Genomic DNA, 15,716 nt, shown 5'->3' with positions numbered 1-15,716 from the left:
AAATAATAATATTTTGGTTTTATTTTATATGAATATTGCCAGATTGAAAAACAGTTTTTGAGTTTGCACTATAGACTATAGTAAGTATTTTTTCTAATCAAAAGACAACACGTTGTGCAACCTTTAGTCTTTACAGACAAGTATTTCTTATTGGTAATATCTTGGTTAATTTTCTATAAATCTTGAATATTTAAAAAATACATACACATAAAACGTAATCGCTATAACAACTATAAGCTATTACTTTCATAAAACCTCTAATTGATAAATAATATATAATTGTCCCAGAAATATAAAATAAAAAATGGAATAAAAGCAGAATTTTATTTTCTAATTAGAATAAATCGTTCACACAATAATTATGTATTACACCCACTACACAGGTAATGCGTGTAGTGTAATAGTTTTAGCTTTGATCTAGGTTGACTTATACAGCAGAAAATGTTTTCAAGACTATTTGTTGTAGTAGTATTACCCGACAGCGACTTGCACTTGTAGTTATACTAATTACTTTTAAATAATAAAAAGTATATAGTATAAAGTATATAGCTTTTTTCCGCAAATTCTGTGTATCGATATTTGATTTGATAAATAATTTGAACTTAATACCTTTACATGTTATTGAGAAAAAGGCCTTCAATGTATATCAGTGTGTGTATACCAGTAACCGCAAAGAAAAATATCTGGAGTAACATAGCAAAGTTTTTACTTTGCTGGTTTGCTGTAGGTAGTAATTTCGGAGACAAATATAAAAGACGGTAACTGTATATAGTTTTTATTAAATAAAATTCATAAAAAAAACATACAAAATTTTCTCTTAATATTATTATGGACGGAATATTTAAAGCATTAGTAATTGAGCACTTATTCTAAATTAGACAAAATTGTATAAAAAATAAATTAATATAAAAATAATTTCTTGATAAAATTTCAAAATAAATTGATACAATAATATAATTCACTCTATTCAAAACCTATAAACACACTAATTCATCAGTTCTCAGACACAAAAATTATGCAATGATTCTTGGTTTTGTCAATACCTATTATAAATGTACCTATTATAAAATAATATATCTATGGGAATCTGATATTTTCCCAAAATATAGTCCCAAGATTATGCAAAGCTAAGTAATTTTAAGACTAAAGTCTTATGTTACTCAGGTCAGACCATAATCATCATATCAGTCACAGGACAGCCTTAGCTGAACATAGGCCTGTTGGCCGGTTGGAAGCGACTTGCATCCAACGGCTCCCTGCGATCTTAATAGTTATATTAGAACAGATCTATTATATAAATCAGATCAGACTATACATTCCATTTCGACTTTCACATTTCCAATATTTACGTATTGGCATTTTAACAGAATTCATTATAATAATTTGTGACATAATAATACCAATCTCTGAACATTAATAATTCATTGATAGAAAGTAAGGAAAAAATGGCCAGCATCGGCATGACTTGGAGCGAGGTGAAGTGGGAAGCTCAAGACTAATCGAGATAGAGAACCTCTGTGGACGCCCTGCCCAATCTAGGCGTCATAGGACCTTAAATCAAGTAAGTCAAGATCAATCAATGAAAAGGTACATCACCAGTACCCTTAGTACGAGTTTGCTTTACGTTGAACGAAAACGAAATGAGAGCGCGTTCGGAGCTCTGATTGGCCGGCGCGAATGAACCAACCAATCAGAGCGCCGAACGCGTTTTCGTTTCTATTTCGTATAATAACGTAAAGCAAACTTATACTAAGTGTACAGATGAGTTACAATTGCCGGCTTAAAACTCCCAACTCTCCAGCCATTTTAACCCTGACATGGTGGAATTAGGTTCATGGGCCAATGGGCCGTTCATGCCATAAGCCAGTGGTGAGAATAAGTAGAAGCTGTATATGGTTGTGGACAGCACAAGTCCTATGATGCAGTGGTACATAGTTCTGCCCAGCTCAGGGTTCAGGAAGCTCTTGATGCTGGTCAACAGGTATTCTGTGAGGATGCCTGTGGAAAAAGTATTTGTTGTATTACCTGTGTTTATAAAGTTAGATGCAAAATCACTACATAGTATAATGCAAAGTCGCTTTCTCTATCCCTATGTCCCTTTGTATGCTTAAATCTTTAAAAGTATGCAACAGATTTTGATGTGTTTTTTTTTATTAGACATGCCGGTAATCGAGCAGACGTATTACCTGATGGTAAGCAATCCAGAGGCTTTACAAGTGCGTTACCGGCTTTTTAGGAGTTAGGAATTTAAGGGTTGTTGTTCGGGAATGGGGATGGGAAGATTGGGATGGGGGGAATTGGATCTCCGATAACCTCACTCACAGTACGAAACACAACGCAAGCGTTGTTTCACGTCTTTTTCTGTGAGGCCGTGGTATCACTCCGGTCGAGCCGGCCCATTCGTGCCGAAGCATGGCTCTCCCACACTTAAACGTGGTTTTTTAATAGATAGAGTAATTCAAGAGGAAGGTTTACATATGTATAATACATGCATAATATATCACTATTGTACCCATGCGAAGCCGGGGCGGGTCGCTAACCAGTATGTAATACGTCAAGATCTTTATTCATTTAATGATGTAGGTAAAAGTGCACATTCAACACCCATTTTTACTAATTATTAAGTTATGGGTCCCACGGCGACGTTGCCGTACCGTGCACTAGAACAACGCGGCAAAGTATCGTGGCACGTTACCACACCGTTCCACGTTGACGACGCCGTGACGTGGAGATATGGACAGGCCCTTAATGTTATTCTATAAGCTGGTGTTTTAACATCAATAATAATCAAAATAAATTACCTGTGAGCATGGAACTGAAGACGAGAGCTGGGAAGTAATGGTGGAAGTAGAGGACGCGCCCCATCGCCCAGAACGGCACGTAGTGCAGCGCCCACCCGACGAACGTCCAGCCTGCTGCGTTTAGTAGCTCGCGCGATTTACCACCTGGTTAATATAAGTACAAAACAGTACCATTAGTACAAGTTTGCTTTACGTTGAACGAAAATGGAAGCCAGAGCGCGTTCGGCGCTCTGATTGGTTAGTTCTTTCGCGCCGGCCAATCAGAGTCTCAGACGCGGTCTCATTTCGTTTCCCGTTTCTTTCAACGTAAAGCAAACTCATACTAAGGGTACAGATCAAACTCCACACACACATTAACAGTTTATTAATGACTTCTTCTGCATAATAGAGAGCTTTGTCACAGTCTGAATGCTTGCAAAGCCAGAAAGGTTCATGTATATTAGAAGTGCTGTTCAATGTGCAGTTTCTTCTTTTTTCGAAGGGATAAAATCATCAATTGACTTCTTCCGCCATTCCGCCGCTCGGGTGAGGCGAGAGGAAGTGTCACATGATTAAGGCCAATAAAAAGGACAGTAAAAATAAATTTAAAAAAAGTTACTTACTCGGTACAGGAGTACCAAGAGCCTCCGCCCTCTTTTCCCTGATGGAGTTGATGACGTATATGAAGAAGAATACAGCCAGGAACAGCAGGTTCCCCCACCAGATTACTGGATTACCTAATAGGTAGATCCTGTGTGAACTGCCGGAGAAGAACTGGCCCTGGGGAAGATGGGTGGGTGTTATTAAAATATAACAATGTTTCGTGTATCGATAAGATAGATCATTCTGGACATTTCGAGATATGTCGAAAAAACCTAAAACTCAATAGTAGGTACTGTGACCAAGAGTCTAAAAAGACAGTATTTAAGTTTTGAAAGGTCTTTCAATATTTGAAACAAATAGGATCTGTTAAGTAATCTAACTGGATGCAGATTGTCCGATATGAGTTTCTAGCCAAAGCCACTTTAGCGCTTGTGTACAGAGAGAGAGTAGAAAACTCAAATGTATGGGGATCACACTGACAATCCCATATAATTTAGTAGAATACTACAAGTAGACAAGCGCTAAATGGCACTTGAGTACAAGCTTAGAAATTCACTAGCCGTAGACGTGACGTCTGACAATTCTGACTGATGTGTTCTTCATCGGCGAAATATTTTTTTTTTTAACCGTAGCGTGCTGTTACGGGTTTCTCCTATGACGTGTGTGCGTTTAGATACCCTACAAGTTGCACGGCAGGATTTTGGAACTCAGATCAATGCGACACACAATGTGTTTTCAATTGCGTCTCATACACCGACAAACAACAGGTTAAATCAATACACACATTTAACTTACCCTATAATTAATAGGCCACTGCCACGGCTGTGATGTGACCTCCCCCTCCTTCGGTTTGAGTCCCGCGTTACCCTGGAACATGACCGCGTGCGACTCCAGGAACCGCTCTATGAAGCCCGATGCGTACGCCTCGAAACTCACCTTTGGCACTATGGAGTTAGAGTGGGTTTTTTATTAACTTAGGTACATTTGTCAGTTCTGTGACGTAGTAAGCATTAGGACATAAGAATATAAACTGTATCTTAGAATAGGAGAAGGCATTAATAAACGGAACGTGTAACAATTAACATCTTGTTTAATTCTACTAAGTCCCGTCCTTACAGTTCATATTTTGTGAAATAAGAATTAAGTGTCATTAATATGCCTCCTTTACATAAGAGGGTATGCCTTATATACCTTTCCGCAGATTAGATATAGAAGTTTAAAAGGTTCAGGTTTAGTTCAGAGAGTGCTGTTGCCAAGTTCTTGTCTTATAAGTTCCTTATAACAGGGTCTACCGTATTTTTACCCACCAGGTGGCGCTCTCGGAGAGAGTAGGTAACAAATGCATTCTACGTTGCTGGCACTAAACGGCTTTATTAATGAATAAAAAAATAAAGTGTAGCATCGAGTTTGGAACAGTGTCCAGTATATGGTACATGTGACTTATAACACAAACGGTGAAAAGTGGATGTACATTGCATGGCGGCATTACGTGCAGTAATGTGCAATTCTGCCTACCCCTTCGGGGATAAAAGGCGACACGTTGTGTGTGTGGAATAATAAAATATTTGCAAATACAAACAAGGGAAAAGACCACCTGACCGAAGAAGAACCTCTTGGCTCAAAAACCTTAGAACATGGTTCAACATGAGTACCAGATCCCTTTTCCGCGCAGCTGTTTCGAGAGTTAAAATTGCCCTAATGATAGCCGACCTCCGGTAGGAGATGGCACTTTGAGAAGAAGAAATACAAACGGTCATCGAAAACGTTGTCCTCTACGTTCCAGAGCGCGTTCTTGTCCCTGAGGTTGGGGTTGCACGCCACCTCCTGCTGCTCATAGCCCCACTTCGGGAGCTGCTTGCCGGTAGTCGTTAATACGCAGGCCTAGAATATACAGCAGATAGTTTATATTAGTTTTAACAATAAATAGTTAATACATAATATTAAATATATTAAGTGAAAATTGTATATTAGAAAGACCGATACACAACAACTAAACAACTTTAAATGTGGAAGAGCCATGCTTCGGCACAAATGGGCCGACTCGACCGGAGTGATACGCCCTCACAGAAACTTATTCAACGCTTTTCGTTGAATGAGTGAAGTTACCGGACGCCCAAATACCGCCCCCTGCTTCCCAATCCCCGATTTCCCAACCGCCCTTAAATTACTAACCACCAAAAGGCACCGCAGCGCCTCTGGTGTTTCAGGTATTTGTAGGTACGTTTAGAAACTATAATTTAAAGCATCCAATAAGACTGACAAACGATTTATGGATGATAAAAAGTATATTGTTATACAAAACTTAGTAATACTTATAGTATTTTATTTAATTGAATACAGACCTGTAAATAATGCACGAACATAAGCTTGCTCCGAACAGTCTGCACCTCGTCGCCATCTTTGCCGCCAGATATGACCACCTTCCACACGTCGTTGGCATCACCAATACCATCCTGATGATATAAATAAATAACATACAATCCTATTTGCATTAAAGTGCAGCCGGTGGGCGCGGCTGCTGCGCAACGTGTAGCGTGTTCGATACCTCTACTGAGCAACTCTTTGTATGATCCACAATTTGTTGTTTCAGCTCTGGGTGTTATGTGTGTGTTTGTAAACGCACCCACGACATAGTGTGGGACAACGTTTTTCTTTCCAATTAGAAATTAAAAAAATATCTAGTTTTCTCAAATATTTTAATTAGAATAGGAAAGAACCTCGGTGTACGGCAATAGTCTCACGCTTTAACATCAACAGCTCATAATCTATACCTGGAATTGCCATAATTTCGAGACCATAGTTTCAAAGATTCCTATTCATAATATAACTGGTACTTATACACCTCTGACGTTGCAATGACGCTATGTTCCTAACGTGTCACCAGCCAAGATTAAGCTGTCCTTTAGTTGCCACACATGAATCTATTATCTAATCTACACACATTAAGTCATAATCCTATCGTGGGATTGGCCGCAACGGGCTTTTGAACACGCTAGAATTGCGTGATTTAGCCAATCATATCGCAAAGTATTCAGTGGGGTTGGACAAAAACAAATTATGTAATTTTCGGTATTACCAGCTGACCAATGATCGTGAAGTACTAAGTATTATTGATTTATTGAAAAACCTAATTAATAACGTAATTATGTAAGGTTGTATATCATTTTATGATGTTCGCGATATTGAAACAAAAATTGGTTCACGAATATTAAAATAAAATCGGTGAGAACGATGTATGCAGAATTGTTGAATAACAAGTTCTATACCTAATATTATTGTCATTCCTAAAATCTATAAATATACAAATCTATTTGGTTAATTACTTACTAAGTAATTAAAATAAGAAGGGACTTTATTATACAATGTGATAGGGGTGAGACTTCTAACCCGTTAAGGCTGAGTACTACATCTAATGTGTGCTATAGCACAAGGCGATTTCTTACAGACAACCTTTAGATGGTGCTGAAATAGGAGTCTAATATAGGTTATTTACCTCTCCATAACCAGTGACTTGCATGTACTTAGTCGTAAGTGGCGCCTTCTCTCGATGGGAGTGCAGATTGCGGCCGGTCTGCGCGTGAGTCAGCCGCACCAGGTCCCCGCTCCTCACCAGCACTATGCCGTCCACCTGTTCCTTGTCGTATGGCTTTATGACCCACCGGTTGTTGTCGTCCTTGTGTGTATATGTAGTTATCTGGAGAAGAAGAAAAGCTGTGTTAGTAAATCTTCTTATTAAATATATATTTTTATGGTATAAGCCGGTAAACGAGCTGACGGATCACCTGATGGTAAGCAATCGTCGCTGCCCATAGACACCCAAAACATTAGAGGCGTTACAAATGCGTTGCCGACCTTTTGGGGGTTAGGAATTTAAGTATTGTTGGGGAATCGGAGATTGGGTAGATTGGGAAGGGGGTGGGGGTAGTAGGAATCCGATCCATACGTGCCCAAACATGGCTCTCCCATATTTTTATTGTGGAGGTTTGTCTATTAAAACTTGTTCCTACCCATGAATAAGATATCGCCTTAAGTTATATGGATCTTTTTAATTACACTTTGCAAAATACTGTACATATGTACCTAAACGAGTGATAAAAATTTAGTAATAGGTAAGTTTAACATTTTATTGTACCGGAATCATGTGACTACGATTAATTTGACCACTAATCATGATCACATGCCGTGTGGTAATCCCCTTACCTAAATCTAGATAACTGTAACATGGGTGGTAATGTACATACATATATCAAGATTCTAGATATAATAATATATAGTTTTTGATACCTAATCTGGCTTGACCTACCAGAATCCATTAAGTCTCAATTACGAATATTTTACTTAAAATAGTATTTTTAGACTTTTTTTAAGGTAAAAGAGCAGGTAAGTAATCTCCGCCGCCCATGGAAATACCAGAGGCGTTACAAGTGCGTTGTCGACATTTTTGGGGTTAGGAATTAAGGGTTGTTGGGGAAGCGGGATTAGGAAGATTAGGAAGGGGGTAATACTCACACAACGAAAGACAACGCAAGCGTTGTTTCACGTCCACGGTTTTCCATTCGTGACGAAGCATGGCTCCCCCACACTTAACACGTTATGTATACCCTAGTTTATTTTACTTTATTTATTTTAAGCCATGATCGTCCCACCACAGGACAAAAACCTAAACTGTCTCAGTAACTGGAAATAAAAGAGAAATTAAATTTAAGTAACTTTCCTACCTGTTGCTGTCGAGCCCCAACTCCAGAAGGGTATAAATGATGATGAGAATGCAGGTATCCACCACCAGTGCGGTGGTTCTTCAAAGATATGAGCGCGCCATACGCCACGGTCTTTGGTGCGCTTGCGTTGTGCAAGCTGTTGCCTTCCAATCGGGCTTGGAAACCGGACGAGTAGAAACCGTCGCCGTTGCCACTGGAAACGAGGTTTTATTTAATCCATACTTTGACATAATATACAGGATGACTTTGAATTCGACGTATTCCTCTCGGGAGGTGATAATACAACTAATTTCCTACAAAAATAGCCCTGAAGTCCCTGGTCCAAAATTCACTTTTATTATTTACGCGGAATTCGTAGTCAAGTCACTCTGTATATGAAAAAGTGTGTTTGTTTGTCCTTTCTTCACGTCGTCGCAACGGAGCCTTGTTTATGGCATATTTTTATGTGGAGTTTGTTAGGAGGCTGGAGAGTAGTACAGGCTACACTTTAGTACCTAGACTTACCAGACTTATTATCTCTTTCTAACCCCCATTTTCTTAAAATATTACGCATTTTTTTTAAATAAATATAAAAGTTTATAATTTCTTAAAATGACATAAAGTTACCGTAACTTTTCTGATGGAAACAAATAACTCTCCGGTCATCCGAGTACCTATTTATACATTTAAAAAAATCAAAACCATTGAAACAAATGAGAGAACCTTAAATATCTAAGCAAAATAGCTATTAGCCTAACATTCTTTACTTTTAGGAAACTGAGGACTCAAAACATATTTTGAACAACTGCTTGTATAACTAGACTGACAAACAAATTATTTATTATTATAACTAGCTTTTGCCCGCGACTTCGTCCGCGTGGTTGGTGGTCAAAATTAAAACGCCTTCTACCCTTTTTATTCGCTATAAGCCTATGTTCTTTCGTTCCCCATTAAGTGTCTAAATACAAAGTTTCACTGTTACAACTTTAAAAATGACGAATTTTCACATTCATCCCCTATTTTTACCAACTCTCCCCTATGTTACAGCTTTAAAAATGGCGAATTTCCATATGACCATTCATCCCCTATTTTTACCCACTCTCCCCTATGTTACAGCTTTAAAAATGGCTAATTTCCATATGACCATTCATCCCCTATTTACCCACTCTCCTATTTTTTTGCAATAAAAAGTAGTCTATGTTGTTTATTCTATCTCTGTACCAAATTTCATCAAAATGTTCGGTTTACTGGTTTAGGCGTAACGGCGTAAGCGTAACAGACAGACAGACAGAGTTACTTTCGCATTTATAATATTAAATATAGCTTTTGCCCGCGACTTCGTTCGCGTGGAATAGTGACTTCCGGCAAATTTTTGGTTTTAACCACATAGTTCCCGATCTCGCGGGATCTCTTCAAAAATGAGATGTGGAAGATATAACAGGGAACTCTTCAAAAATCAACATAATGAGCTCTGCGTTTGAATTTAATAGATGTATACTCACTTAGGGCATTGAAATAATAGTTTAAAAAATATTACAACCTATCCTCTATGCTATAATAACCAAGCTTAAACTAAATAAATTAAAAGAAACGACTTAAATCTAATCTAATTAATTTATAAATTAGACTTACAATTTTATTAATCAAAATAAACAAAATATTAGTCAATTAGACTTATAATCGATATCAAACTAAACCTACGTTAAATAGTTTAACCAAAAAACCAGGAAAACCCAACAAATAAACTTATTAATTGACAAATACAACGAAACCAATTTAGAATATACGAAACAGCAGGACCACTACAGACAAATAATCATACGACTGATAATACACTTTTTCTACGATAGTACCGAAGCGCTCGGCCGATACCCAACCAAATGAATGTAACGAAAACATAGCGCGATCTATTTCGATCCCAACGCCATCTATCGAGGATAAAGACAACTTGGATTATTTATTTATACTCCGTTCGGGCATTTTCTTTGTACTAAAAGTTTAATTATATTGATATTATTTTTTTCATACCTTTTTACTATTTATTTACTTTTTTTCGATGAATACATGCATGAACGCACGCATGAAACAATAACATGAACCGAAGTCGTGTAACGATCGACATAGAATTATTTATAAATAATTTATTTCTTATTTTTATTTTTTGATTTTTGAAATAAAAATATATCTATGTCCTTTCTAAGGTTCTAAACTATATCTGTACCAAATTTCAACCAAATCCGTCAAATAGTTGCGGAGATTAATGGTATAAGCATAGAATGGTCGACGTGATTCTTTAATTTGACATAACTTTTTTATTTATGAACCGATTGACATGAAACAAACACTAAATGTAAATTTAAGCATCCCACAATATATTCGTGAAAACCGCATCCAACTCGGATCAGCCGTTTCTGAGATTAGCGCGCACAGACGAACAGACAAACAGACAAACAGACAAACAGACAAAAAAAAGTTAATTACATTTTTGGGTTCGACATCGACATAACAATAACCCCTGCTATTTTTTTTATTTTTATTTTCAATGTACAGACAGCACTTTTCTACGATTTTATTATATGTATAGATAACCATATAGTTAATTATTATTATTGAACACCTGTACAATAATATTGGTTTATCTTATTTACAGTAATTACAGTGTTTTCCGAAGGTTAGAAACAGCTGTACCGATTTGGATGTTGTTTTCGTATTAAGATAAGCTTTTGAATTACCCAATACCTATACGCAAGTATTACCTATATCCTGTAAATACAAAAACAAAAAAAAACCCACGCAATAAATAATTATCGGAATAATCTACGAGATAAAATAAAATTCAAGATCAAGCTTTAAAAAAATAAGAGTACCTAAGTAACAAGATTTTTCCAATTACGCAATAGGTATTTTACATGTATTATATTATAGGATTTTCCCATGTTGTTTTTATGCAGAAAAAACATTTTCTTAAGAATTATTGGCATACTTTCTCCATGAATAAGCCTATGTGGAAATATCTTTCTCATACTTGTTAAAATGCTTCCAATTACTAGAATAACATAACCATGCAAAACTAGCGGTATTTAACATCCGGAGCTGCGGACTACCTAGCGCAGATAACCAGGGTTTACCGGGGCTCCGACTCGAAAATCAGAAGTAGGAACGGGGTGATTTTTAGTCAGTAAGAGTCTGACACGCCCTCCCGCCTCGCCCAAGGCGGGAGAAGCCATTGCATGATTTTCCCCCCTTAAAGAAAGCGGTGTTTAACGCTACTCTCTCACATGAATATAAATATGTCCGTGCATTTATGATATTAGTATGACTGCTAAGCAACTTACCTCTTACTAAGAACTGTCAGATGTATCCAGAAGAACAATACGTAGAGTAGTATCGGCCACAGAATCAGCGTTACTGATCTGCCGATCAAGTGCTTCACTGTTAGGCTCTGAAACAAATGTGATATTAGATGATAAATCCGCGGTTAAAAAGGTACAATACTCAAAAAGTTAGGTCGTTATTCCTTTACAGTTAAATGGTCAGGCTGATATTCTGATGAAAAGGAGTTTTACGGTGGTATGTGAATGTCTGAAATCCCTGGGGTACGTCGGGTGAATAATTAGGTTCAAAGATTTTTAAACTGATGTGCTATGAAGACAGACGAAAGACCGTGAAAAGAACTAAATAAATCACACAGTAAGTGGTGCTTTAACCAAAAGGGTTAACTGGTGCAAGCAATATTCATGCTACTAACTTTTTAATTTTTGTACCAGTAAAAGGGTTAAAGGCCTTTATCAGCTCCGTGTGATGGGAGAAAGATATCTTATATTCTATTCCAATACTAACCACAGGTTTGCTAAGATCTCCCAACACGTTCCACAAGTCGGCTATGGTGCGCAGTCCGACAAACAGGACGACGAACAGACCGACAAACTTGACGGACATGGTGCAGGCGAGGGAGGCGCCCAAGAACAGCTGCCAGGATAGCATGCGGACTGAGAACGGCTGGAGATTGTCCTCGGTCAGAGTTCGAACCTGGTTGAAATGAGAGATAGTTAGGTACCTATGCCAGTTTTTTTCTTGCTTGTAGTTACAAAGTTTGGTCACTATTTCGTCCGGTGATTAGTTATCTTCTTTTTTCTATCTTGGCTTCTAGTATAGTATGATGCAGTCAACAATGGAACACGCCTGCCCAGTTTTTTTGAGCGGTAGGTTCAACTTAAGTGTCTTAAGTAAGCGTTAATCGAGTGTCGCAAGCGACAGTCCAGTAAGGGATCTCAAGTTAAATATCTACCATCGTACGGCGTACATACGGCGCTGATCGGTTACCATCAGGTGACCCGTCTGCTCGTTTGCCCCTTATTACATAAAAAAACGTTCCATACTGAGAATTTTAAAATGTCGAACCCGACGCTTCGTGATCGGCAGTGTCATCTAAGTACGAATTCCCGAGTGACGTAATCAGATTGTGAATACGACTTTTTTATATTATGGATTTTCCTTATTACCATATATTCCGTTTTAAAGAATAGGAAAATACGTTATACTTAGAAAACTAACAATAAATGTTACCGTGCTTGATTTACGACATACCTTAAACGCTCCATATATCGAGCAGCTCATAAAAAACAATAGAATCGGATCCAACAATATGTATCTGTTTAGGGTGAGAAAACCCACATCTGAAACAAAGTAACACACAGCTATTACGTCATCATTCTAATAAATATGGCGTCATAGCTATATTATCGTAAGTACTTGTATGACTTGGTAAACCCAGTCTTAAGTCAGATATTAAATTATAGAATATAGACGTCATTGTTTCGGGGAATCATTGCTAAACATTTCGTAAATTAAATGTATTATTTACTGTGTATTTATCCGCAAATACGGAAAGTTACATAGGTACTAGCATAGTCTTACTACACAGGTTGCCCCTAAGAAAATCTGCTGACCGTCGTAAGAGTCGAGCAGCATCTCATATAGAGTCAAAGTCAAAGTCAAAATCATTTATTTCAAATAGACCAGGGTCCTCAGTCTGCTATTACAATTGTGTATTACAATTGTAAAGCTATACAACCTACATAGCTCCATCCCTCTTGCACTGATCAGTGATCGACCATTCTGACACAATTGTAATAGCAGACTAAGGCCGCAGGAAGGCAATTTTGAATGTCAAAGCAAATATAATAATATTAATAACGTCTGTCTGTCGGTCAGTCCTCTAGTGAAGCTATTTGCTCGTTCCAAAGTGAAGATTCAATGGAGAAGAATGAGCAGGAAAGTGTAACCTTTTAAACTGTGATGTCCAAGTTCTCAAACCCCTCTGATAAGGGTTGAAGAGCTGTGTAAGACATAGAAGTGACCTATAGCACACTAACACAGGATGTATGCATGTAAAACACTTACCACACAATAACAACATGGTCCCAATTAAAGTAGACTCCAGTGATTTAGTCATCTCCCATATAGTTAGAAATGTCAGAGGAATTATTAATGCACCCAAAGTAGTACAGAACTGGAACAAAAAGTAACATTTAAGTATTTTATGTAAATAATTAATTTATTAAGTACTTGTATAGTTGTAATCACCTGTTTTGCAACAACCAGCCATAAAATTATACCTACCCTACTAAAAAAATTAGTTAGTTATACCCGAAATTTTATATTTAGTTTAATTTCAATTTAAGTATAAGGCTAATGTTGCATGAATAACACAGAAACAAAAACAAAAAAAATTGTAGCGTTTTTCGGGAGCATTCTGCTTACACGCTGTATGTCAAGCATAGTGACTTTGGTAACAAGCTATTGGATGTGAAATAGTGCACGGAAATGGGCTGAAGACTGTTGAGTATTATGTTTCATTGCACATATACAAACATGATTTTAACAATGTTTCTGAGAAAGTTACTAAATAAGATTGGTATAAACAAGAGTTTAGACTCACAAGTCTCATTCCTTCATAGCGAGCCCCTTCATATTTGTCTCCAGGTTTCTCAAATGGAAATGTTCCATCATATCCAGTCAGTTTCCCAGACAATGCTATAAGCATCTAATAAATAAAAATATGAAAATAAATAATTAAAGGATCACACTTTAAATTATAACTAATTAAGAAAGTTTGTATGTTTTAAAATTAAAAAAGAAAAATGTTAGTTATTAATTAATATTTTGGTTTTACACCATTCATATCTTCAAAACTTAAAACTAAATTGTGAAGTTACAAAAAATTTTTATCCTACAAGATTTTAATTGGAAAGATCTCATGTTAATCAAATAAGATAAACTTATGAATGGTAAACTGATTTTAGATGTATTATGTGCAAAACGAAGGCTTACCTTCCCCAGGGGTGGATGAACATCAAAGAAGAATGTTCTATTTATGTACCAACTAGCCATCTTACCAAAGTGAGTTTCATCCCAACTGGAAATTATAAAATTGGGTGTATCTTCCATTTATAAAATAAAAAGTATCTATTTTTTTTTTCTTTTTAAGAAAATGTTGCCCCACACTGGAATTCTCCTGTATCGTGAGTATGTTTACAAACAGACGAGTCACACACACAAAGACCCAAAACAACATTTTATGGGTGATATAAAAAGTAAATCTATGCGGGAATCAACTTGTTACATATTTAGCAGGAGCTGACTACATATATTGGATTTCGAATTGATGTAAAATATGAATTTTGCCCCTCAATATGATTTTCTCCTCTATCATAGGTGCACTACTATAGTTTTACATAAGCTATGAAAATAAAATGTTCAATTAAAGTCTAAAACTAATAGTTAAGTTACTTAACTTACTAGAAGTAGGTATTTCTAATAGGTAATAGTAAAGTTATTTGATTTTCAACACAAAGTAACATATGTATTTTGTAATGAATACTCAGTATATTAAGTATTTCTTGGCTAAATAATCAACTTTTAAAGACAAAAATATTATAGGAAAGCTCTTTTATTTACCACACATGATCAGGCTCCAAAACTTTATAAAATCTAGTTACAAACGTAGCACCACACAGTATACCGAAAGTAATCCACCATCTGCAAATAAATAATTTATCATAACATAGGAAACTCTTTTCCAAAGTTTTAAAACTGGATATTACTTTAAAGAATTTAGAAAGTACATTTTATTAGTCGACTTCGCCGTTTCACTGGTTTTCTTCTTTTCAGACATTGTGATGAGAAAATTATTTTGATTTAACTATTAAAGCTTAATTTTTCTAAACATTTTAATTCACGAATTTTAGCGAAATGTGTACGAAAATAACGGTACAACAACAACTACGAGACACATAGGCCGAGATGACAGTGACAGCCGTAAGGTCAATCAACTGTCAGCTGTTTCCGTGTTGCCATGACCATCATTTTAAACTACTTTGCATAAATCAAAGCATTCAAAATAAATCACTGCATTTAAAAACAATTACCATTATTGTGTTTCGGTAAGCGATTCACCATGTTCACCACTTCTAAGCTTTTTTTTAAATAATAAACTCGTAAAATCAGGCATTCCATCTTTTACTTCATCGTAGTTTAGGTGTTGAGTTTAGTTTCTACCTTCATTCTAGAAAGGAAACCGATTCAGTCATGGAATAAAAATGTTCATAAAGCAAAACATACATTTTTGTTTTAC

The 15,716-nt window shown here is 36.5% G+C and overlaps 1 protein-coding gene across 1 annotated transcript; it reads right to left on the bottom strand.

Moving 5' to 3' along the window:
* Positions 1-759: 759 nt before the first annotated feature.
* Positions 760-15,393, bottom strand: LOC118275527 (protein O-mannosyl-transferase 2). Its single transcript, XM_035593521.2, has 16 exons — positions 15,208-15,393; positions 15,041-15,121; positions 14,414-14,498; positions 14,022-14,126; positions 13,484-13,592; positions 12,668-12,756; positions 11,921-12,109; positions 11,416-11,522; positions 8,102-8,294; positions 6,877-7,077; positions 5,726-5,836; positions 5,135-5,264; positions 4,179-4,327; positions 3,404-3,560; positions 2,802-2,945; positions 760-1,998 (listed from the first exon to the last, which is right to left on the bottom strand). Exons 1-16 carry the CDS (start codon positions 15,255-15,257, stop codon positions 1,781-1,783), a joined length of 2,118 nt encoding a protein of 705 aa, XP_035449414.2. The 5' UTR covers positions 15,258-15,393; the 3' UTR covers positions 760-1,780.
* Positions 15,394-15,716: the final 323 nt, after the last annotated feature.

This window comes from Spodoptera frugiperda, chromosome 8, assembly GCF_023101765.2.
Source record: "Spodoptera frugiperda isolate SF20-4 chromosome 8, AGI-APGP_CSIRO_Sfru_2.0, whole genome shotgun sequence".
NCBI classification, from domain to species: domain Eukaryota; kingdom Metazoa; phylum Arthropoda; class Insecta; order Lepidoptera; family Noctuidae; genus Spodoptera; species Spodoptera frugiperda.
This window is presented reverse-complemented; position numbering and strand designations above follow the sequence as displayed.

Excerpts from the sequence above, each read along its gene's own strand:
- LOC118275527 (XM_035593521.2), bottom strand. The coding sequence starts at position 15,257 with ATGTCTGAAAAGAAGAAAACCAGTGAAACGGCGAAGTCGACTAATAAA. Across the intron at positions 4,328-5,134 it reads GGACAACGTTTTCGATGACC|TGCCAAAGGTGAGTTTCGAG; the intron begins GTTTGTATTTCT and ends CTAACTCCATAG. Across the intron at positions 2,946-3,403 it reads TCTTGGTACTCCTGTACCGA|GTGGTAAATCGCGCGAGCTA; the intron begins GTAAGTAACTTT and ends TATATTAACCAG.